Genomic DNA, 21,033 nt, shown 5'->3' with positions numbered 1-21,033 from the left:
TCCAATACATTTATTCCCTTGGACACACAGCCAGGAAAAACAAACCAGATCCGGCCAGATTCTAGTTACGACATTTCGGTCGCTCGATCGATCCAAGAGAAAACCGAGAAATTGGAGCTGCCCAAGAGCCCATCAATTCGATGCAATCGTGGGATTTTGGTTTCCCCAAAGAGTGATCTCTCTCTCTCTCTCTCTCTCAGGCTTGCTCTTCCACGAGGCTATGGCGGCAGATCGGGCAATTGGAGTGCGTGAAGAGCCACATTTCAATGCAGGGGCGGTGGAATCCATGGCCGCAATCCGGGAGCATCCCAATCTTCTCGCTGCTGTGGAATTCGCTCAAGCAAATCATACACTCGCCGCTACTCCCGCCGCGGCTGCTGCCCATGTTGCCGAATTGGACCATCTGGATCGGGCGGAGCGCCCGCGAATCCGCGTCCTCTTGCTGCGCTTTGAATGTCCCTAGCACCACCATTCCATGATCCTCATTGCCCTCCTCCTCCTCCTCCCCCGCCGCCTGCCCTCCGCCACTTCCCCGCCTCGCTGACGATCTGGATCTCCTGGATCTGCGTAGCAGGAAGAGGAGGAACCTCACAGCCGTGCTCCAGTGCGCCACCACCACCACCGCCGCGAGGAGGCACGCCACCACCACCATTGTCTTGCGGAACATGAATTTCTTGTAGTAGGCATCGTCTTCCGGATCCAATTTGGCGCGATTGGAGAGGAATGTATGCGCGGCTTCCAGCGGCGCGGGAGCCCAAACCCCGCGGCCATAGGAGATCCTTGGAGGAAGAAGCGAATATCTCTCGGCCATAGCTAAAGAAACTCTTGCTTTGGGCTCAAGAACACAACCAAACAAACACGCGCTATCTTCTTTCTAAACTAATCTGACACACACACACTGTGCGCGCGAGATAAAGGCCAAAAACTCGAAAACCCACCACTCTGCTCGATCCATGTCGCTCAATCGATGATTCGCCAGCCAAGAAGAGGAAGAACAACGCACCAAAGCACAGCGCGGCGCTGGATTAGCAGCGCAATTTCCCACAATCATGGCTCGCATTGACATCTTCTTCTTCCATTTGATCGATCAGAATGTCCCATCGCTTGATCAAGGACTATATTCTAGAGGAACTAGCATACCGTTGCACACAGTGTTCGTGGTCACACTTAGGATTCTCCAGGTTTGCAAAAGCAAAGGACGATCCCGCGCCCGCCCTTGCCCAATTCTTCCACTCCAAAAAGTTTAAAGTTACTTTGACTTCCAAGAACCCTAAAAAACAGAGCAAGCGATATTTTAGGGTTTAGTACCGGAGGAGGAGGCTTTGCGCGAGCGATGTGGCGCTTAATCGATCGATGCAAGTACCTACATTTCCTTCCTTCTCCCTTTTTCGCGTTCTTTTCCAGGTACGATAAGATTCGCGGAGAAGAGAGGCGATCCATTTTCTCGGTTCCAGTGGCGAGTGAATTGAGTAGTGAGTGCCTTTGTCTTCCCAGTGTAGTTTTTACTCTGCTTTATTCCTGTGCAGCACTGCTGCAAGAGCTAAAGTTTCTCGGGATGAACAAAGGCTCTGCTCTCCTGGGCTGGAGGAGCTGTTCAAGGCTGGGCCACTCTTGCCATTCACGAGTGCTCGAAGATGGAAAAAGGAAATCACCTCTGCACACCACTGCCTCTCACCAAGGTGACTAAATTATAGCTCTTTATTCTTTCGCATGATTTTCTTTGATTGACCAGGGCCGTCCTTCCTCTCGGTGAAATTGTTTTTTTTGGCTACGGCTAAAGCCGCTCCCTGACACCATCCTCGTCGCTCACACTGCTTGCCTGATGGAGAATTCAGCTTTTCCCATGGAACCTGATCCATGCAATCGTCTCGCTTCATTCTCGATCCAGAGGTACTTTTTTTTTCCTGGTGAGTCCATTTAATATCTAGTTCGTAAGCTACAGCTGGATCCCAAACTCTCGAGCCTAAGAAGAGTGATTGAAAGCGCTAGTCTCGCAGGATACTCTAGTCTTAGTGTCATCGTCGTCCCCTCCTGGCGAGTTTTGTTTGTACACTGCGTGAGTTACCTCAAGTTTCATGTGGGGTGGGCTTAAGCACTGGTGTCCTTCTTGGTGCGCAGAACTTGCATTGTAATCAGCTCCCGTTACTTTCGTTCTGCCTGTCCTGCTCGTGCTCTTCCCTTGCATTGCATTATATGTTTGCTTGTGTGCGTGATCTGGAGGTAAACAAGCTGCAGACCGAGAGAGAAAGAGTACAGACGGAGTTCTTTCTCACTCGTTTCCTGTTTGTCTTTTTGAGACCAAGCCAACTACAAGCCTTTTTCCCCATACTGCGAAAGCGCAATAATGCTTCGACTACATGCCGTATGTCTGTACAGGTGCGTTTTGATGCCAAGTAGAAGCTTGTTTAAGATCTTGCTTTGACTGGCCTGTGAGCTTGCGTGGACTTTGGTTGTTGTGTTTTCGCTGGGGATGTGCAGTGGATATGTATTATGATGAAACTGGCTGCTGTCTTTATTGGAAAGTCGCTTACTAAAACCTTTGTTCTGCTGTAATCAGGAGCGGGTACCAATGGAGTGCCAGGAATCTGTACACAAAATACGTGGGGTATGAGGATGTAAGGCGCGGTATAAAATGAGCTTTTTCTCGTAGATGTGCTCTTTGACTGCTGCCGAGAGTTCTCCTTCTGCTCCGCCTACCTTCGTCTTCGCCAATTCTCAGGAAGCAGGCCTCTATGAGCTCCTTACTGATATTCATTGCAGCTCTGCTCCGGCTCTGGTCTCTGAGTTCAGCTTTGCCAGATAGAAAGGTAATACCTTTCATGAATGGCAATGCTGTGGGATTTAGCACTGGAACTTTCTTTTTTCCTTCAGCTGTACATAGTTTACCTTGGTGCGAAGCAATCTGTATCAGAAGACCTGAAGCCGCTCAATGTCTACCATCATGTTCTTCTTTCAAGTTTAATGGGAAGGTATGGAAGTAAATTTTCTCCTTGTGAGCTTACATGGCAATAGCCAGTGAGGAAGCAACAAATGCGATGGTTTATAGCTACTCAGAGAATTTTTCGGGTTTCGCTGCGACTTTAACTCCGAGAGAAGCGGCTACCTTGTCAAGTTCGATGATTTTTTCTTTAAAACTGTCATGAGGCTCACATACTTCGTGTGACGTTTTAGGATTATCTGGAGTTCTGTCAGTTTTTCCAAGCAGGATGAGGCATCTACATACAACGAGGTCGTGGGAGTTTCTGGGAGTAACTACACAAAACAATGGCTCCAGTTCAGGTGGCGATGTTGTCATTGGAGTTTTTGACACAGGTACTTGGAACTGACGGTTAATAATGCCTTATTTCTCACGCTTCAGTTTTTCAGGAGTATGGCCGGAGTCTGAAAGCTTTAATGATCATTCGTTTGGTCCAGTTCCTTCACGTTGGAAGGGCGATTGCGCTGCCTCAATCCGCTGCAACAGGTAAAATCATCAAACACCGCCAGCATGTCTAGACTTTTCTCTGCTGGTATATAGGAAACTTATCGGAGCTCGTTTCTATTCCAAGGGATATGAGAAAGAGTACGGTCCTTTGGCAGGCAAAAAAACTCCGAGGGACACCCATGGCCACGGAACTCATACTGCTTCGATAGCTGCTGGGAGCCCTGTTGAAGGTGCGAACTTCTTTGGCCTTGCTAAAGGAGTTGCACGAGGCGGAGCTCCAGGAGCAAGGCTGGCTATCTACAAAGTGTGCTGGGGAATGGAGTGCTCGGATGCAGATGTGCTCGCTGCATTCGATGATGCTCTCTCGGATGGTGTCGACGTGCTGTCTATCTCACTGGGACAGGAGCCAATGGACTATTTTGAAGATGCGGTAGCAATCGGTGGATTCCATGCGATGCAAAAGGGCGTTCTTACTGTTGTCTCGGCCGGGAACGAAGGGCCAAGCTTGCATGCAGCGAAGAACATCGCTCCATGGCTCTTTACTGTTGCTGCCAGCACCATAGACAGGAAGTTCACGACCCAAATATTACTTGGAAACGGCTCCTCCTACAAGGTATGTATGTTTCGTTTTATCTATTCGGTGTGTGATCGAACGAAATCTCACATGCAGGGTACGTCTATAAATGGTTTTGCAACTCGTGATAGCTGGCATTCCTTGGTCTTTGCCGGGAGCGTTGGAGACGGACCAAAGTCAAAGTAAGTTTTCAAAGTTTTCTCTCTTTTTCAACGGCGCTTACAAGCCTTTCGTAGATTCTGTGGCAAGGGTACGTTGCATTCGGCTGAAATCAAAGACAAGATCGTCGTGTGCTATGGTGACGACTATCGCCCCGATGAATCGGTTCTTTTGGCTGGCGGGGGTGGTTTGATCTACGTTCTTACGGAAGAAGTCGACACTAAGGAGGCCTTTTCATTCTCTGTGCCTGCTACCGTGGTGAACAAAGGAGATGGAAAGCAAGTGCTCGCTTATGCTAATTCAACACGGTCTGGCATTTTTTACCTTCATAATAGCGAAAGTACTGACACCTACTTGTAGGAATCCTATTGCTCGGTTTCTTCCCACGATCGTGCGAACAGGAGAAGAAATCAAAGCTACTGTAGCTCTTTTTTCATCGCGTGGTCCCAATTTGATAACTCCAGACATCCTCAAGGTAGGAATTTTTCTTCGTTTCTCCAAGTTTTCGTTGTTCCAGTGTTTTGGACCTCCTACCAGCCAGATATCGTAGCACCAGGTGTGGATATACTCGCTGCATGGTCACCGCGGGGTCCAGTCGCAGGTGTGAAGGAAGACAAACGCGTGGCCAATTTTAACATCATCTCTGGAACTTCAATGGCGTGTCCTCATGTCTCAGGTGCCGTATCCCTGGTGAAATCATTTCATCCGGAATGGTCTCCTGCAGCACTCAAGTCCGCTCTCATGACAACAGGTCCAGTAGAAGCTTCACTATCTCAGCCACTTTCGCTTTCTAACTCTCGTTTTTCCTCAAACGCACAGCGACAGTCCTCGATCAAAAGCATAAATTCAACAGGCATGGAGCTCTCGCGTATGGATCTGGGCAGATAAATCCGGTGGCAGCGACAGATCCCGGACTCATCTATGACATCAGTGCCAGAGACTATGCCAACTTCCTCTGCAACATCAACTACAATGCCACGCAAATCCATGTGATGCTGGCAATGACAAAGTTTCGCTGCTCCAAGAGCCAAGCTCCCGTCAACTCGTTAAACTATCCGTCCATCGCGCTGGGTGACCTCGAGCTCGGCCACTTGAACGTCTCGATCACGCGTAGAGTGACGAACGTGGGATCCCCAAACGCAACGTACCACGCTGCCGTCAAGCACCCCGGTGGTCGCGTCCGTGTGACAGTGACGCCGAGAAGGCTCCGCTTTTCTTCGACGGGGCAACGAAAAAGTTTCAGAGTGGAGCTGTTTGCGACACGGATTCCGAGAGACAAGTTCTTGGAGGGGTCGTGGGAGTGGAGGGACGGGAAACACATCGTGAGAAGTCCAATACTCGTGTGGCGAAAGCATTAGCTATGCCGAGGAAGAACAACTCAAGGCACCAGAGAAGAGACAAGCGAAGAACAAGTAGCTTGCAAAGCGAGTTATTTCTCCCTTGTTGCGTGTTTATTCTGACCATTTTGATACAGGTGGAACTCTTAGTTCCGCTTATCGAAAAAAAAAACGAAGAAAAAAAGGAAGGAAAACAAAACCATTTGGACTTTACAGCTATGGAGGTGCTCAGCTGGTGATGAGGAATCAGTTGACTCTGGAGCAAACTCTCCTGATCTCGCCACCCGACCCCGTCTTGACACCCACGGATCCCAGCCGGACCATCGACCGCGCAAACGCAGAGAAGAACGCTTCCTGGCTGTTGGCAAAGAGATTGACGAGGCGGAGCGTGTCGTTCCTGGTGGTGAGCGTCGAGTCGGAGACCAAGAGGCCCTCGTCCGTGAGGAGGTGCTTGTAGTACAAGTTGTCGAAGGCGAAGGGGGTGCTGATATCAAACGCCTGGACGGTGGTGGGATTGCCGCCGAATTGCGGGCATTGCTTCTGGAGGGTGCTGACGAAGCTGGGGCTGAGCGAGGGATCGCTGCCGGAGGAGCCGTAGAGGCGACTGGTGAATTGGTGGCAGTGAGAGAATCCAATCGTGTGTGCCCCTGATCGCGAGAAAGAAACGATCAATGCCAGAACAGCGGGAATTTGCAACGAAGAAAACAGGGAATGCCCTGCTCGGGCATATGTCTCGGCCGCGCGATGGCGAGAAATCGCGAATGTGGGGTGCTAGAGAATCGTATTGGGTTCCAGCAGGAGCAAAATTCTCGCGAAATTGCGATCGCCCACGAGAGGATTGGATCGAGAGCAAACAGGGGGGAGGGCTTGTTTCTATTTAAGTACCTGAGAGGACGACCATGTCCTCGAGAGAGAGTCCCAGGGCGCCGAAATTGGACTCGAGCTCCTCCACGTCGAAGTCGGCGCCGGGCAAGTGCCCGGCGACGCGGGATTCGCGTGAGATGGTCCCGTCGAGCCGTCCCTTGAGGACTGTCCAGCTTGGTCCGCCACTCTGAAGAAAGAAACAAAAGAACAAGTTTTGCGAGCGTCAGTCCGGGTGAGTGCCAGTCGAACAACGCAACGAACTCGCCAAATCCGGGAGCAACCGACAGCACAGACAGAGGATGCATGGCAGTCGATCCGTGTGTGCTTTTGTGATCCATATGTGTGTGGGGTGATCCGAGAGAAGATAGGAGAGAAAGGAGTGGAAGAACTCCTCGCAAGGATATGGATTGGATGGAGATAGATTGTGGAAAACTTACAAAGGTGACCGCGTCGCGGGTGGCCATCGCGAGGATGTCGGCACACGAGACGACTCCCGGGCACGATTCCTCCACTGTTTTCTTGAGCTCGTCCATGGCGTCGAAGGGATTCTGGGGGAAATCCAGGTTGTCCGTCGCAGCTCTCTCCGTTGACGCGCCTGTGAGAAGGATCGAGGCGTCGCATCCCTGCGCAAAAGAAGAGAGCTCGATCAAAGAAAAATTCGAATTTGTATTGATCGATCGGGAGTCACCTCCACGAAGCAATCGTGCGCGAAGAGGCGGAGCATCCCGATGGGGACGACGTTGTTTTCCGACGAGAGCCTGTTCATGGTGGTGGTGACGATGGATTCCACGTTGGGGCAGCTGGCGGAGTAGAAATCTCTCGAGAGCCGATCCTGCGCGTGGATCAGAGGCGGCGCCGCTGCGATGGTCACCATCGCCACCATCAACACGCGCGCGAGCACCGGCCGATGATCCATCTCCTTCTGTTCTTTCTCTTCTTGATCGCAATGAAAGAATTCCGGAGAATTGTGGAGGAACAATGCCTGGAGTGAATGGGCGGTTCGTTGGATCCTTTCAAAGACACATCACTCTATAAGAGACTTTAGGAATAGAAGGATCGAGCTGTGAGCCAAACGATCAAAGATAGCGACTTACAACGAAGAAAGAGAGGAAAGCAAAAGAGAAAGGGGATACCTAGGAGAGAAATTCGATCGATCTTAAGATCCTGAGAGAAAGAGAGAGGAAAGGAGATTATAACAAGTTCAACTTGATGACGCAAACAAAAACAAGTGAGGAACAAGTCTGCTACACGCACGAACTAATCAATCTTTACTATTAGGGTTATCGCAAGCAAGGTCATGTAGATCAAGATCGCATCCCTGCACGAGCTAACTATGCCACAAAGATTGGACTTGGTGTAAAAAAGAGAGCGCAGTTCGATCCGCTGGACTTTATATGCCCGACATCCAGATTGGTAGAGGGGACGATGATCATGTTCTATCACTAGTGTGGCATATTGGTTTTGGTTGCTCGTCCCTTACAGTTCATTGTGGAAAGCGGAGATGGTGGTAGCAGAGGTAATTCTTGATGGCTTTAGCATGAGATGAGAAAGCTGGCAGAGTATATGCTTCTTAAGCTAGGTTCTTCTAGGCCTGGGCTTTTGTGTGGAACACATACAGAACTGCAAGATCCACTGCAGCTTGATCAGCTGATCAGCTGGCTTTTGGTCGAAACAGCCTACCTGGGGATTAACAAGGTCGAGTCCCCACAAAAATTAGATCAACGCTTTAATGGACAAAACTAAGTGATTTATTATTATTATTATTTAATTATTAAAGCAATAGCCTAGTTTACCAACATTTGCATAGCTCATGGCCTAGCATATCATTCCTAGCATGCCATAACCTGAGTTATGGCATGAATTTAGTAGATATAGTTAGAACATAATAGACATTATTGTTAATTTATTAATTTAATATATATATATATATATATATATGTAATAATATAAAGTAGTATATATTAGCAATATGTTTGTGAAGCCCATTTTGGTTCAACTATTGGATGTTTTGAAAAAACTTTCTGGTGAGATTCATAAAGAACTAAATTACAATCATCCTGAAGTGAAATAAATCTTATAAAATAATTATGTGATCTATCAAAATTAATTTTTGGGGACCAAATTATATTTTTATTTTCAGAATATAATACTATATGCCCATCTTCTTCTATAATAAATAAACAATTTTGATAACCCTGAAATCCTTTGTACCATTTTAAATCATTATGTATATATAATGATAAAATACAATTTAAATGTAAGTATAATAAAGCTTTTTTATTTGGTGATGTTAAAAATTGGGATGGTTTAAGAGAGTTAGCTGGCATATTACTAATGAATGTGGTTATTTTTATATCACAATCAATTAAATTATTTATTTTATAGGCATCTTGAAATAGTAAATCTTGTCGAAAGTTCTTTACAAGATATTCAACACAATAATAACCAACAACAGCTCGAAAATAATTTGCACGTAATCTTTTTATATCATAACGATATAAATTTAATATAAAATTTAATCGATCTTGAACATTTTTTCCATGGTCTTGTTCATAATTACTTGGGTTTGCAGCACATGTATCATATTGTTTTCCTTTACTATCATAAACCCATAATTGATTTACAATTGTTAATAAACCATGAGTATTATCTTGTATATGATATTCAAATTGCATACCTTGACCTTTAGGTAAGGGTTCATAAGATATATTATTAATCATTAGTTGCATTGCATATAAAATTAAATCAACACTTTCAATTTCCATAACATTTTGGCCATAATATTGATAAGTGCTTAAAATTGTATTAATGTTGATGTATAAAAAAATTAGAAACATAAATAAATTCATACTCAATATTGAGAAGAAAAACTAAAAATTTATAAATCTAATTTAGTATTTTAATAAATACTTAGAAATAGTGTTTCTATCAATTTGTGACATTAGTACATATAAGAGAATAAATAATATAAATAAATTCAATATTGGATTTTATTATTCACATACTGTAGAATAAATAAAAACATATCAATATGATTAGAGATCATTTTAAATCTATAAATTTTAAACGTCTTTGTTACAAAGTATGATTTTTCTTTTAGCAACACTAATTTGTTATTTGTTAAGATACAATTTATTCATTTCTGATGAGTATAAATTCCACCCTAAAACGTTTTTATCCGTTTAACCTTCCATTGGTGTGGTTTCTAGGGCAGCAAAGGCGCGCGGGTACAAGCTTCCGGCAAGAAAGAATGCGACTGGGCATCCCGGCAGCTGAGCTGACCTAGAAGGTTTCCAGGGCTAGAGATGTTTAGCAGGCTGGGTTTCGGCGGCGGCGCTCCACCAGGGACACCCAAGAGGATTGTGGAGCTCGATCCGGCCACCGCCGCGGTAGCGCCGCCCGCGGCTCCAGCGTCCAATGCTTCCAATGGCACAGGTCCGGCAAAGGCGATCCGGCTCGTCTATTGCGATGACAAGGGGAGATTTCGGATGGATGCTGAGGCCGTGGCGGCATTGCAGCTGGTCAAGGGGCCGATTGGCGTGGTGGCGGTGTGTGGGCGAGCCCGGCAGGGGAAGAGCTTCATCTTAAACCAGGTACTTTTGCTTGTGTAACTCTGTGTAGTGTTTTCTTTTCCTTTTGCCATCGTGCTTGTTTTTAATACGTCCAGCGCATAGCTGCTAGGCCGGAGTAGCGGATTTCAAGTGGGTCCGACTCACCGACCATGCACCAAAGGACTCTGGATGTGGAGCGCTCCAATCAAGAGGTTTGCTCCGGATGGAACGGAGTATAATCTTCTCTTACTCGACAGTGAAGGAATCGATTCTTATGATCAGACGGTATGTTGGTTTCTTTGGGTTTTTCTTGTGGTCTTTTTTTTTTTAACTCGTCGTTCTGTTCTTCAATGTAGGGAACGTACAGCACGCAGATCTTCTCACTCGCGGTGCTGTTGTCCAGTATGTTCGTCTACAACCAAGTACGTGTCGTCTTCTTACGAAACCAAGAAAAAAGAACGACTACTGATAACTTATCCATGGACTTTCTAGATGGGAGGAATTGACGAGGCTGCCTTGGATCGTTTGTCCCTGGTAACGGAAATGACAAAGCACATTCGCGTCAGGGCTTCGCAAAAGACTACGACTGCAGACGAGCTTGGACAGTTCTCTCCAGTTTTTCTCTGGTTGCTCAGGGTGAGAGTTTCACGTTATTTTCTTATAGCTTCTGATATGTAATGTGTAGGACTTCTATCTCGATCTTAATGAAGACGGACGGAGGATTACACCCAGGGAATACCTCGAGTCCGCTCTGCAGCCAATGCCTGGAAGTGGCAAAGCAATTTATGCCAAGAACGAGGTTTTCTTATGATTGACTATGTCCAAAGCTAGTGCCATTTTCTTTTTCCAGATTCGAGAGTCCATCCGTGCTTTGTTTCCAGACAGGCATTGCTTCACTCTTGTGCGGCCCGTGAATGAGGAGCATGACCTCCAGAGACTTGATCTTTTACCAGTACGTTGTCGCTATTTCGGTCGTTCGTTCCTCATACAGTGCCTACAGATGGAGAAGATGCGATCTGAATTTCGTCTTGGATTGGATCATCTCACAAAATTCGTTATCGAGAGAACTAGGCCGAAACAGCTTGGGTCCACTGTGATGACAGGTCCCATGCTTGCAGGTCTAACACAGTCTTTTCTGGACGCTATAAACGCAGGTGCTGTCCCCACAATTGCTACATCATGGCAGGTAACGCTTGCCCCATTTTGTTCTCTTTGATTATTTTCTCTCTACTGTACAGAATGTTGAGGAGAATGAGTGCCGCCGTGCGTACGATGTGGCGTTGGAGACTTACATGAGGTCCTTTGATAAATCGACACCTCCAGACCTGGTAACCATTACTAGAACTCAAGTCAGATCGTTTACGATTTTGTCTTACAGAATGCTTTGCAAGAAGCACACGATAAAGCATTCCAAGCTTCTCTCTCTGTGTATAATGCTGAGGCTGTCGGAGCGGGTCCTATCAGGTCAAAGTATGAAAGACAGCTGCAAACGGCTCTAAGAAAGCATTTCGAGGTATTTACATTTGTTTTCCATTTATGCATCGTATCAGCTTTCTTTTTAGGACTACAAGCAAAGGTCTTCAATGGAAGCAGAGCTGAAATGCGTGAAAGTGATTGAAGGCATGGATGATAAATTAAGAATGGCATGCCACTCGCCAAATGCTTCCCTGGATCAGATATTGCAGGTAACTTTTTCTTTTTCTTTTTTTTTCTTTTCTTTTTTTTTTGTAATATAACTATAAGCGCTTTACAGTTATTAAACGAGCTAATTGTACAATACGAGAAATCGGTTTTTGGACCTGCCAAATGGCAAAAACTTGTAAAATTTATTCAACAGAGGTGAGTAACATGTTTCTTAGAACTTGGCCTTACAAAACTTCTGGTCTGTTGCAGCTTGGAAGGATCAATCAGCGATCTATTTAAGAAAATTAGTCATCAAGCAGCATCACAAGCTTCAAGTCTCGATTTGAAATGCCGTTCGCTGGAAGATAAGCTTGCACTGACCGGACGACAGATAGAAGCTGCGCAAAGAGAATCCATGGACTGGAAGAGAAGGTATGAAGCAGCCATAGCGGACTACAAATCTTCTAGTGAGCTCTCGGCGGGCCAGTACGCAAGTCTCCAGAGTAAACTTGGCAAGTCAGAAGAGAAGCGGGTTAGCCTTGCACAGCAGCTGGAAGTAGCGCTGAAGGAAGCCCTGGAGTGGCAAAAAAAGTTTGAGCATGCGTCTGGGGACCGACGCCTAGTGGAGGAGAGGCAAAGATCCGAGCTTTCGGCACTTCAAAGCAGGTGTAGTGCTGCGGAAGCACGACTGGCGGCTGCGCGTGAGCAGGCCGACTCGGCAAAGGAGGAGGCCGCCGAATGGCGGAGGAAACATGACTCTGTGATCAATGAGTCCCGCTCATCCGCTGAACGGTTCAATGCGCTTCGGGAACGTGGAAACAAACAACAACAAGTGAGAGAAGATGCGCTGCGAACCGAGTTTGCCTCTAAGTTGTCGCAAAAGGTTTGTTTCTATGTGAGTATTTTGCCATCTTTCTGAATTTCATCTGCCAGGACACTGTACTAAATGAGACGAACGCGAAGCTGGAGCAGAGCGAACGCCTTGTGACTGATTTGAAGGCCCGCATGCAGGTTGGGCTCTTCGTGTTTCTTTTACTTTTCTTAAACTCGGCAACTGTTCTTTCAGGCTCACGAGGCCAAGGCGCTTGCGGAAGAAGAGGAGCTCGTTGCTCTACGCGAAGAGTCGAAACACTACCAAATGATGGCGATGGAGAGACTGGCCGGCATAGAGAAGGCGGAGCGGCATGCCGAGGCCCTGGCCAGGGAGAAGGAGGGCTTGTTGCAAGAGCTAGAAACCGCAAAGGTGGCGGAGCAGGATGCGTCGACCAAGTGCCAGTCCCTGGAGAGGCGCCTGGAAGAGCGGGAACATGAGATGGAGGTCCTGCTCCAGGAGGCTCACGAGCAGAGGATCAGCACAGCGCACGTCCTCGAGGGGCTACTGACGTCGGAGCGAGCAGCACACGCGGAAGCCAGCGGCAGGGCCGAGGCACTGTCAATCCAGCTCCAGGGCGTCCAGGCGAAGCTCGACTCGTTCCAGCACGAGCTGGCCACGTCCCGGCTGAACGAGACGGCGCTGGAGACGAAGCTGCGAACACAGGCGGAGTCGTCGGGGAGGAGGAAGCGCGGGTCGGATGACAAGGAGCCGGAGATGACGCCGCCGCCGAGCGAGAGCCTGGGGCGGAACAAGAGGCCTCGCCTGGACCTTAACTTTGACAATGGTAGTAGCCTGGGGTTCACTCCGGGGGAGAGTATGGACGATCATGCCAGCACCGAGCAACAGCAGCAGCAGCAGCAAAACCAAAATCAACAAAGCCAGCAGCGTGACTATCGCAAGCTCACGGTTGCGCAGATGAAACACGAGATGACCGAGGCCGGGTATGGCGCAAAGGTGATGCAGCTGCGCTCCAACACGCCCAAGAAGGAAGTCGTGGCTTTGTATGAGGAGTGTATGTTTCCCAAAGCATGAAGACCTTTTTCTCGAGATCTCTCTTCATCTCAATGAATCCTCCAGCTCCCAAAAGAGTGACCTCCACATTCTCAAGCCAGCATTCTCAATCAGCCCAGCAATCATACTCTCTGCTTCTTAGTATTTTTTTTTTACTCTCTGCTTTCTTTTTTTTTTTTTTCTTTTGTTTCAGTCCCCATAAAGCTTAAGATTAAAATACCTATTTAACATTTCTCTTTTTTTTGTCATTATTTGTTTTGGCCCATGTATATTTGCCACGGGTGGATGCATTAATAGTTTGGTCATTTTGGGGGGAAGAAGCATGCTTCCTTTTTGTGGAAGAAAAACCAAGAGCTTTTCCTTTGTTATCCAGTGGGAAAAGGACACATTTGTCCTAAACATCACATAACACAATAATTAGTATGGAGCATTGCATCAAATTTACCCCTTAGCAGATTGATCACACAACTATAGTGAGCATTGCTGGCACGCACCTAAAGAATTGTATTGGTAAAGTAAATTTAAATTAATAATGGATAAAATTTTAAATATCAAGGATATATTTATACCCTTGACAAGCATTATATATGCATAATATCCTAAAATGGTTTAGAGGATTTCATAATTATCATAATTGTGAGTTCATAGTACAGGAAGATAGGACAAATAATTTTGTATTCTGGAAAAACAGTTACAATTTTGTCCCCAAAAATTAATTATAAAAATTCAAAAAACTATTTTATAAGATTATTTCACTTCAAGATGATTGTAATTTAGTTCTTTATGAATCTCATCAAAAACTATTTTCTAGACACAATAATTATACCAAAATGGGATTCACATACATATCCTTGCTAATATTTTAATGCTACAAAATTTCCAAATAAAACCAATTAAAATAGAAATAAAGCTTTTAGCTAATACCGGGTCCTCTAAATAAATCTAGTTTAGAGCTAGTGGTTCAATCCTTTAGGTATATATCGATATTTGGATTTAATCAATGTCTATTGCCTCTTAGATTAATATTGGACCTCTAATTTGGCAGCCACAGAATATGGTAATGTGGCTTGGCATGGCGTGGCACATTGTCTCTTTAATTCCACAGTTGAAAAAATAAATTATAGAGGGGTGCTATATGGCTTTTACTTAATTTTGGCTTGGAGGAGGGTCTGTTTGGGATCATCGAATTCCTGTGCAACATCAAGACAATTCCACTTCCTATGATGGTGAAGACCTTAAATTAATGTTACCTGCAATATGACAGTAATGGGTATTATGAGCTGCTGAACGATTTAATTGCCAAGACACTGTGCTAAATAAGACAAGTGCAAACTACATAATTGTTCTTCAAAAGCCAAGGTATAATGCATGAATAATTCAGTAGTAAAAACTCTTTAAATAATTTCTTAAATACCTCTATTCCTTCGGTGGGTGGGACAAATCGGTGGGACAGAGGGATAAACCTCAGCGGATCGTAACAACAAGGCTACTCTGCCACTTACAGTATGCAATATACCAAATTGCAAACCATATGACTAACTATATAGCCAATTTTAGTGTTGGAGCACTTACATCCCCAAACCAAGGGAAGTGAGTCATCCTGTTGCTAAGGGCTGCAGTGATGAGGAGTAGTGTGAGGCCTGAAGCCACTAAGAGCCCAGCGTTTGGAATCTTTTATTGTCTAATCCTTGATAACCTTGACTAGCAATTGCTGGTCACCAATAAATTGACATATTATTTTTGAGAAATTCATGCCATTGAGTTGCCTCTCAACTCAAGGCAAGGTTGTAGTTGAGCGGTGTGCCATGGAAAACCATGATCTCTACCCATGTACAGATCACAAGGCCTAGGATACCTTCAGCAGTTCCAGGGGAATGAGGTGATTCGTAACATGTGTATCATTCCACCATGGGTGATTGATGCACGCCTACTTCAATGATGGTAGCACACCCAATTTGCTCCATCATCCAGGATCAATGTGAACAATGTGATCCTCAACATGTACATGCAATGCAGTAGCATGGACAACACCAAGGCCAAATTGCATGCCATCCAAGATAAAGATCTCTTAGACATTGATGGTGGTGGTATATGTTTAAAACAGACATCCCAGCAAATGTGTACAATTGAAGGGCTTTTTTATCCAGTTTTCAGTCTTATAAGTTAATCTTTGGGACAATCATGAGAATTTATTAAATATAAAATATTGCTAGATTGTAAATTTAAATGCAGGAACTTTTCATAAATAGCTAATGGAACCGAACTAAATTAACACATCATAATAACAAAAGTCTTGGTGGACTAAGGTTGGTCAAACTCTCCAAAATGTTGCATATCCCATTCACAAATGTATTATTAGTTTTCCTTTTAAGTAAAATGTTAAAACACAGTATCCCCACCTTTACTGCGTTTGGGATCCCTTGAAATATTTAATGATGTGGAAACAAGAAGCTGAGCTCTCAAAAGGTTTATTCTGGATCTGACACTGCTGAATGAGACGCATTTGAAGGGTGGGCTCCTCGCATCTCTTAAACTCGGTAACTGCAAAGGAAAAAGAAATTGGGTTACTATGTCTCAAGACGAAACAGTTTTTTCACAACGTATGGGGCAGCATCAGATGGCTCCAGCTTCTTGAGCTCCTCCCCAGCTCGCCCGGCTCTCACTTCATCTCCATGAATCCTGCAACTCCCAAGGAGTGACCTCCACAAACCAGCATCTGGCCTCTCAACCAGCCCAGCGATCATGCTCTCGGCCTCTTCCAGTCTCCCAGCCTTGCCCAGCAGATCGATCACGCAGCTGTAGTGAGCGTTCCTGGGCAACACGCCGTGATCGCGCCTCATGCCCGCAAGGAAGCGAATCCCCTCCTCCAGCAATCCCCCGTGGTTGCACGCCGAGAGAATTGTGATGAAGGTGATGGCGTTCTTGCTCATACCCACCTGGTCCATCTCCCGGGAGATCTCCAACGCCAAGCTGGGATGCCCGTTCTGGGCATACGCCGCCACCATCGACGTCCACGAGATGTTCGTCCTGGATGCCATGCGATCAAACACGGCCCTGGCGTCGTCCACGCTGCCGCATCGCGCGTACATGTCGAGGATCGCGTTGCTCACCTTGATCCTGGATGGTGGAGCGAATTCCAGACCCTTCCGTCTGTCAATGTTCGAATCATTTCAGTGTTCATCAAATCAACTCTTTCTCGTTAATCTTTCTAGCTTGTCTAAAGTTCTTCCTTCCACCAGGATTACGCTCTACCTCAATGGCATGTTCGGAACAATCCAGATGATGAGCGTGACGGACTAATTTGTGGAGCACAAGCAGCAGAGCTCTAAAAGTCGATCAGGATAAGTATAATAAATACGCTACTGAATCGCGCTCTTTGGAATGCAAATGGTAAGAGAGAAAAAAACTCTACCCTGCTTCGAGTCATACTCATGTTCTGCTCTTAGGAGGAAGATCACCACCCATCCAAACTCTGAAGACGAATTGCCGCTAGTGACATCCGCCACCACTCGGAGATCACTGCCGAGATGCATGCTGATCTCCCATCGAAGTGGTTCTGGTTCCGTGCGTCCTCGAGAGTTTCTTCCCCAAGCCTCTAAGCCTCATGAATATTCGCGATTATTTTGAATTCAAACAAGAAAATGGCGGGAGTTTGAGGCCGAGTACTTGCCACTCCATCTTGAAATGAAGGGTTTGAAGGGATGACAAAAGATTTTAGTTACTTTACCTTTCCTCGTCTTCCAGAGGCAATTGAATTTGCTCCCTGGCAGTGTAGGTGTTCAAGATCATCTCTACCATGTCATCCGTGACTTCTGCAAGAGTCGATGGATTCCACTGCAAAAGTTTCACCAATTAACCTTAACGTTTGAGAGCCAAGTTACAACCAACCTTTGGAGCGCGATCTTTATCCACAACCACAGCTCTAATCCCCTAGTCATAATCGGAAAGAAGCAGAAAGAACTTTTATGGAACCAGGAAACCGAAGACCTTACTTCGTAGAGATCATCCGAGACTAGGCTCCTTAAGCAATTTAGAGTAATCCGCTGCTCTCTTTCCAAGCATTTCTTCAAGCTCTGAGTCCTGCCTTGGCGGATCTGTGTTGACAATTCCAAACACAATCAGCAAAAAAGTTGCGCACGCGCGAGAGAGATAGAGTTTTCTTCTAACCGATGCTAAGGCTTGCTTGAGTGCAATTGGCAAGAGGCGCCTCAGTGACCGCGCAGTTTCTTTACACCATTCGTCATTGGTACTGGCCTAGTGAAACGGTTGACAAGCGGGATTTATCAAGAACGAAATCAACGCAAACGCCTCAGGTACTCACCAGAGACTCGATTATCTCTTCAACTCGGTCTTTCGAGAAGCAGTTGTTTATCCAAGTCATCCTGGAAAAGCATGGAAGCTTGTTAGTTCATACGTAAAATTCCATCGTGGAAAGTTTTGCCTTTTCATGACACTGCTCGCTTCAGCTTCAGGCATCTTAGCAAATCCCTGGATAGCCTCCTGTATTGAGCTTTCCGGTTGTAAATTCAGCAAAGTCTTCTCAAGCTCCGGAACATCCTGCAATAGTTTTTGATTGAAATGTAAGAAGAGATTAGAAAACGGAAAACCACCTTTGAAGGGACAAAATGCGTAGCGATGCCACAAGCTAGCATATCAGCGCTGTCCAGTTTCGAGCCTGTGAGTGCAAGGTATTCTCCTGCAAAACTTAAGTCTGAGATCATGGAGTTTCACCACAGAGTAAGAAATCTCAAAAGAGTGATTTTTACCCAGATGTCCAGGAAATACGAGGCACTACAATCGTGCAAATCGTGGAAATTGGGAGACATTGGTGACCGCGTCGCGGGTGCCCATCTCGAGGATGTCGGCACACGAGACGACTCTCGGGCACGATTCCTCCATTGTTTTCTTGAGCTCGTCCATGGCGTCGAAGGATTCTGGGGGAAATCCAGGTTGTCCATCGCAGCTCTCTCCGTTGACGGGCCTGTGAGAAGGATCGAGGCGTCGCATCCCTGCGCAAAAGAGAAGAGCTCGATCAAAGAAAAGTTCGAATTTGTATTGATCGATCGGGAGTCACCTCCACGAAGCAATCGGAGCATCCCGATGGGGACGACGTTGTTTTCCGACGAGAGCCTGTTCATGGTGGTGGTGACGATGGATTCCACGTTGGGGCAGCTGGCGGAGTAGAAATCGCTCGAGAGCCGATCCTGCGGATCAGAGGCGGCGCCGCTGCGATGGTCACCATCGCCACCATCAACACGCGCGCGAGCACCGGTCGATGATCCATCTCTTTCTGTTCCTTCTCTTCCCGATCGCAATGAATTGTGGAGGAACAATGCCTAGGGGACGGCGCTCGCGTCATGTGTTCTCGGGGGCAATTTTCAAAGACACATCACTCTATAGCAGATTTTAGGAATGTGAGCAAAACGATCAAAGATATACAACAAAAGAGAAAAGGGATACCTAGGAGAGAAATTTGATCGATCTTAAGATCCTGTGAGGGGAGAGAAAGAGAGAGGAAACGAGATTATAACAAGTTCAACTTGATGACGCAAACAAAAACAAGTGAAGAACAAGTCTGCTACACGCACGAACTAATCAATCTTTACTATTAGGGTTATCGCTGTAGATCAAGTACGAGCTAACTATGCCACAAAGATTGGACTTGGGCACTGGCAGTGTAAAAAAGAGAGCGCAGTTCGATCCGCTGGACTTTATATGCCCGACAACCCCGCTTACCTGGGATACATCGTTTGCAGACAGACATCCAGATGGGACGATGATCATGTTCTCTCACTAGTGTGGCATAATGGTTTTGGTTGCTCGTCCCTTACAGTTCAGTGTGGAAAGTGGAGATGGTGGTAGCAGAGTTGATGGACTAATTCTTGATTGCTTCAGCATGAGATGAGAAAGCTGGCAGAGTAGCTTCTTAAGCCAGGTTCTTCTACAGAACTGCAAGATCCACTGCAGCTAGACGATCATAGCCAGGTTGATCAGCTGATCAGCTGGCTTTTGGTCGAAACAGCCTACCTGGGGATTAACAAGGTTCCACGATCCGAGTCCCCACAAAAATTAGATCAACACTTTAATGGACAAAACTAAGTGATTTATTATTATTATTATTCAATTATTAAAGTAATAGCCTAGTTTACCAACACATTTGCATAGCCCATGGCCTAGCATATCATTCCTTCATGCCAAGAGGTGGTAGCTAGCATGCCACAACCTGAGTTATGGCATGAATTCAGTATATATAGTTAGAACATAATAGACATTATTGTAAATTTATTAATTTAATATATATGTGTAATAATATAAAGTAGTGTATATTAGCAATATGTTTGTGAAGCCCATTTTGGTTCAACTATTGGATTTTTTGAAAAAAATTTCTGGTGAGATTCATAAAGAACTAAATTACAATCATCCTGAAGTGAAATAAATCTTATAAAATAATTATGTGATCTATCAAAATTAATTTTTGGGGACCAAATTATATTTTTATTTTCAGAATATAATACTATATGCCCATCTTCTTCTATAATAAATAAACAATTTTGATAACCCTGAAATCCTTTGTACCATTTTAAATCATTATGTATATATAATGATAAAATACAATTTAAATGTAAGTATAATAAAGCTTTTTTATTTGGTGATGTTAAAAATTGGGATGGTTTAAGAGAGTTAGCTGGCATATTACTAATTAATGTGGTTATTTTTATATCACAATCAATTAAATTATTTATTTTATAGACATCTTGAAAGAGTAAATCTTGTCGAAAGTTCTTTACAAGATATTCAACACAATAATAACCAACAACAGCTCGAAAATAATTTGCACGTAATCTTTTTATATCATAACGATATAAATTTAATATAAAATTTAATCGATTTTGAACATTTTTTCCATGGTCTTGTTCATAATTACTTGGGTTTGCAGCACATGTATCATATTGTTTTCCTTTACTATCATAAACCCATAATTGATTTGCAATAGATAGTGAACCATGAGTATTATCTTGTATATGATATTCAAATCGCATACCTTGACCTTTAGGTAAGGGTTCATAAGATATATTATTAATCATTAACTGCATTGCATATAAAACTAAATCAACACTTTCAATTTCCATAGCATTTTGGCCATAATACTGATAAGTGCTTAAAATTTTGTTAGTTTTAATGCATAAAAAAATTAGAAACATAAATAAATTCATACTCAATATTGAGAAGAAAAACTACAAATGTATAAAGCTAGTTTTATATTTTAATAAATAATTAGAAATAGTGTTTCTATTAATCTGTGACATTTGTACATATAATAGAATAAACATCATAAATAAATTCAATATTATATTTTATTATTAATATATTATAAAAGAAATAAAAACATATAAATATAATTAGAGATCATTTCAAATCTATAAATTCTAAACATCTTTAGTGTATAAAGTATGATTTTTCTTTTAGCAACACTAATTTTTTATTTATTAAGATATGTGAATGCTCAAGATATAGAAATAGGTATATTTTATGGTTTTAACCCTACTTGTATACAAGAATGAATGGACCAAATTCAATCTCAAATAGATAGTCCATATGCTATAGTACTATAATTA

At 44.5% G+C, this 21,033-nt stretch overlaps 6 protein-coding genes across 14 annotated transcripts; 2 read left to right on the top strand and 4 right to left on the bottom strand.

Annotated features, from left to right (window-relative positions):
• Positions 1-100: 100 nt before the first annotated feature.
• On the bottom strand, positions 101-1,411 carry LOC9651566 (RING-H2 finger protein ATL72). The gene is made up of 2 exons (XM_024677226.1): positions 1,368-1,411; positions 101-1,270 (listed from the first exon to the last, which is right to left on the bottom strand). Exon 2 carries the CDS (start codon positions 809-811, stop codon positions 197-199), a length of 615 nt encoding a protein of 204 aa, XP_024532994.1. The 5' UTR covers positions 812-1,270; positions 1,368-1,411; the 3' UTR covers positions 101-196.
• On the top strand, positions 1,286-5,739 carry LOC9650878 (subtilisin-like protease SBT5.4). 9 transcript variants are annotated; one of them, XR_002992648.1, is made up of 16 exons: positions 1,286-1,472; positions 1,527-1,679; positions 1,733-1,907; positions 2,298-2,376; positions 2,558-2,807; positions 2,872-2,969; positions 3,017-3,111; positions 3,172-3,312; positions 3,367-3,463; positions 3,518-4,037; positions 4,095-4,180; positions 4,235-4,465; positions 4,518-4,632; positions 4,695-4,908; positions 4,977-5,581; positions 5,632-5,739. XR_002992648.1 is itself a non-coding variant. In XM_024677220.1 (16 exons), exons 6-16 carry the CDS (start codon positions 2,733-2,735, stop codon positions 5,513-5,515), a joined length of 2,211 nt encoding a protein of 736 aa, XP_024532988.1. In that variant the 5' UTR covers positions 1,286-1,472; positions 1,527-1,679; positions 1,733-1,907; positions 2,298-2,376; positions 2,558-2,605; positions 2,651-2,732; the 3' UTR covers positions 5,516-5,605. The 9 variants fall into 9 exon arrangements, 8 of the variants coding, with proteins under 8 accessions (XP_024532988.1, XP_024532986.1, XP_024532985.1 ...); XM_024677220.1 differs by lacking the exon at positions 5,632-5,739 and having other exon boundaries at positions 2,558-2,605; positions 2,651-2,807; positions 4,977-5,605; XM_024677218.1 differs by lacking the exon at positions 5,632-5,739 and having other exon boundaries at positions 1,733-1,890; positions 4,977-5,605.
• On the bottom strand, positions 5,728-7,546 carry LOC9651565 (peroxidase A2). The gene is made up of 4 exons (XM_002972323.2): positions 7,047-7,546; positions 6,796-6,981; positions 6,380-6,545; positions 5,728-6,141 (listed from the first exon to the last, which is right to left on the bottom strand). The coding sequence occupies exons 1-4, from the start codon at positions 7,272-7,274 to the stop codon at positions 5,741-5,743; spliced, it is 981 nt and encodes a 326-aa protein (XP_002972369.2). The 5' UTR covers positions 7,275-7,546; the 3' UTR covers positions 5,728-5,740.
• A 1,990-nt stretch (positions 7,547-9,536) lies between these two features.
• On the top strand, positions 9,537-13,647 carry LOC9650877 (guanylate-binding protein 1). Its single transcript, XM_002972544.2, has 14 exons — positions 9,537-9,951; positions 10,033-10,194; positions 10,266-10,331; positions 10,402-10,545; positions 10,595-10,708; positions 10,760-10,861; positions 10,910-11,095; positions 11,148-11,237; positions 11,288-11,422; positions 11,472-11,594; positions 11,663-11,748; positions 11,803-12,415; positions 12,466-12,543; positions 12,599-13,647. Exons 1-14 carry the CDS (start codon positions 9,664-9,666, stop codon positions 13,436-13,438), a joined length of 3,027 nt encoding a protein of 1,008 aa, XP_002972590.2. The 5' UTR covers positions 9,537-9,663; the 3' UTR covers positions 13,439-13,647.
• Positions 13,648-15,984: 2,337 nt separating this feature from the next.
• Positions 15,985-16,950, bottom strand: LOC112347034 (pentatricopeptide repeat-containing protein At4g02750-like). Its single transcript, XM_024677155.1, has 2 exons — positions 16,781-16,950; positions 15,985-16,567 (listed from the first exon to the last, which is right to left on the bottom strand). Exons 1-2 carry the CDS (start codon positions 16,948-16,950, stop codon positions 15,985-15,987), a joined length of 753 nt encoding a protein of 250 aa, XP_024532923.1.
• A 96-nt stretch (positions 16,951-17,046) lies between these two features.
• LOC9650876 (3-hydroxyisobutyryl-CoA hydrolase-like protein 5) lies at positions 17,047-19,201 on the bottom strand. The gene is made up of 10 exons (XM_024677154.1): positions 19,154-19,201; positions 18,213-18,753; positions 18,028-18,128; positions 17,859-17,974; positions 17,739-17,799; positions 17,585-17,671; positions 17,410-17,511; positions 17,306-17,347; positions 17,145-17,251; positions 17,047-17,095 (listed from the first exon to the last, which is right to left on the bottom strand). Exons 1-10 carry the CDS (start codon positions 19,199-19,201, stop codon positions 17,047-17,049), a joined length of 1,254 nt encoding a protein of 417 aa, XP_024532922.1.
• Between the last annotated feature and the right edge of the window lie 1,832 nt (positions 19,202-21,033).

Source organism: Selaginella moellendorffii, unplaced genomic scaffold (assembly GCF_000143415.4).
Source record: "Selaginella moellendorffii unplaced genomic scaffold, v1.0 SELMOscaffold_19, whole genome shotgun sequence".
NCBI lineage: Eukaryota > Viridiplantae > Streptophyta > Lycopodiopsida > Selaginellales > Selaginellaceae > Selaginella > Selaginella moellendorffii.
This window is presented reverse-complemented; position numbering and strand designations above follow the sequence as displayed.

Coding starts and splice junctions, on each gene's coding strand:
- LOC9650877 (XM_002972544.2), top strand. CDS start 9,664: ATGTTTAGCAGGCTGGGTTTCGGCGGCGGCGCTCCACCAGGGACACCC. Junction 10,332..10,401: donor GTATGTTCGTCTACAACCAA/GTACGTGTCGTC, acceptor TGGACTTTCTAG/ATGGGAGGAATTGACGAGGC. Junction 11,423..11,471: donor CTCTAAGAAAGCATTTCGAG/GTATTTACATTT, acceptor CTTTCTTTTTAG/GACTACAAGCAAAGGTCTTC.
- LOC9650876 (XM_024677154.1), bottom strand. CDS start 19,201: ATGATCATCGTCCCATCTGGATGTCTGTCTGCAAACGATGTATCCCAG. Junction 18,129..18,212: donor TTTCCACGATTTGCACGATT/GTAGTGCCTCGT, acceptor CCATGATCTCAG/ACTTAAGTTTTGCAGGAGAA. Junction 17,096..17,144: donor CCTCTGGAAGACGAGGAAAG/GTAAAGTAACTA, acceptor CTTCATTTCAAG/ATGGAGTGGCAAGTACTCGG.
- LOC9651565 (XM_002972323.2), bottom strand. CDS start 7,274: ATGGATCATCGGCCGGTGCTCGCGCGCGTGTTGATGGTGGCGATGGTG. Junction 6,982..7,046: donor CGCACGATTGCTTCGTGGAG/GTGACTCCCGAT, acceptor TCTTTTGCGCAG/GGATGCGACGCCTCGATCCT. Junction 6,546..6,795: donor CCCGCGACGCGGTCACCTTT/GTAAGTTTTCCA, acceptor TTCTTTCTTCAG/AGTGGCGGACCAAGCTGGAC.
- LOC9651566 (XM_024677226.1), bottom strand. CDS start 811: ATGGCCGAGAGATATTCGCTTCTTCCTCCAAGGATCTCCTATGGCCGC.
- LOC9650878 (XM_024677219.1), top strand. CDS start 2,733: ATGAGCTCCTTACTGATATTCATTGCAGCTCTGCTCCGGCTCTGGTCT. Junction 4,038..4,094: donor GAAACGGCTCCTCCTACAAG/GTATGTATGTTT, acceptor TCTCACATGCAG/GGTACGTCTATAAATGGTTT. Junction 4,909..4,976: donor GTCCGCTCTCATGACAACAG/GTCCAGTAGAAG, acceptor TCAAACGCACAG/CGACAGTCCTCGATCAAAAG.
- LOC112347034 (XM_024677155.1), bottom strand. CDS start 16,950: ATGCATCTCGGCAGTGATCTCCGAGTGGTGGCGGATGTCACTAGCGGC. Junction 16,568..16,780: donor ATTCCAAAGAGCGCGATTCA/GTAGCGTATTTA, acceptor GAACATTGACAG/ACGGAAGGGTCTGGAATTCG.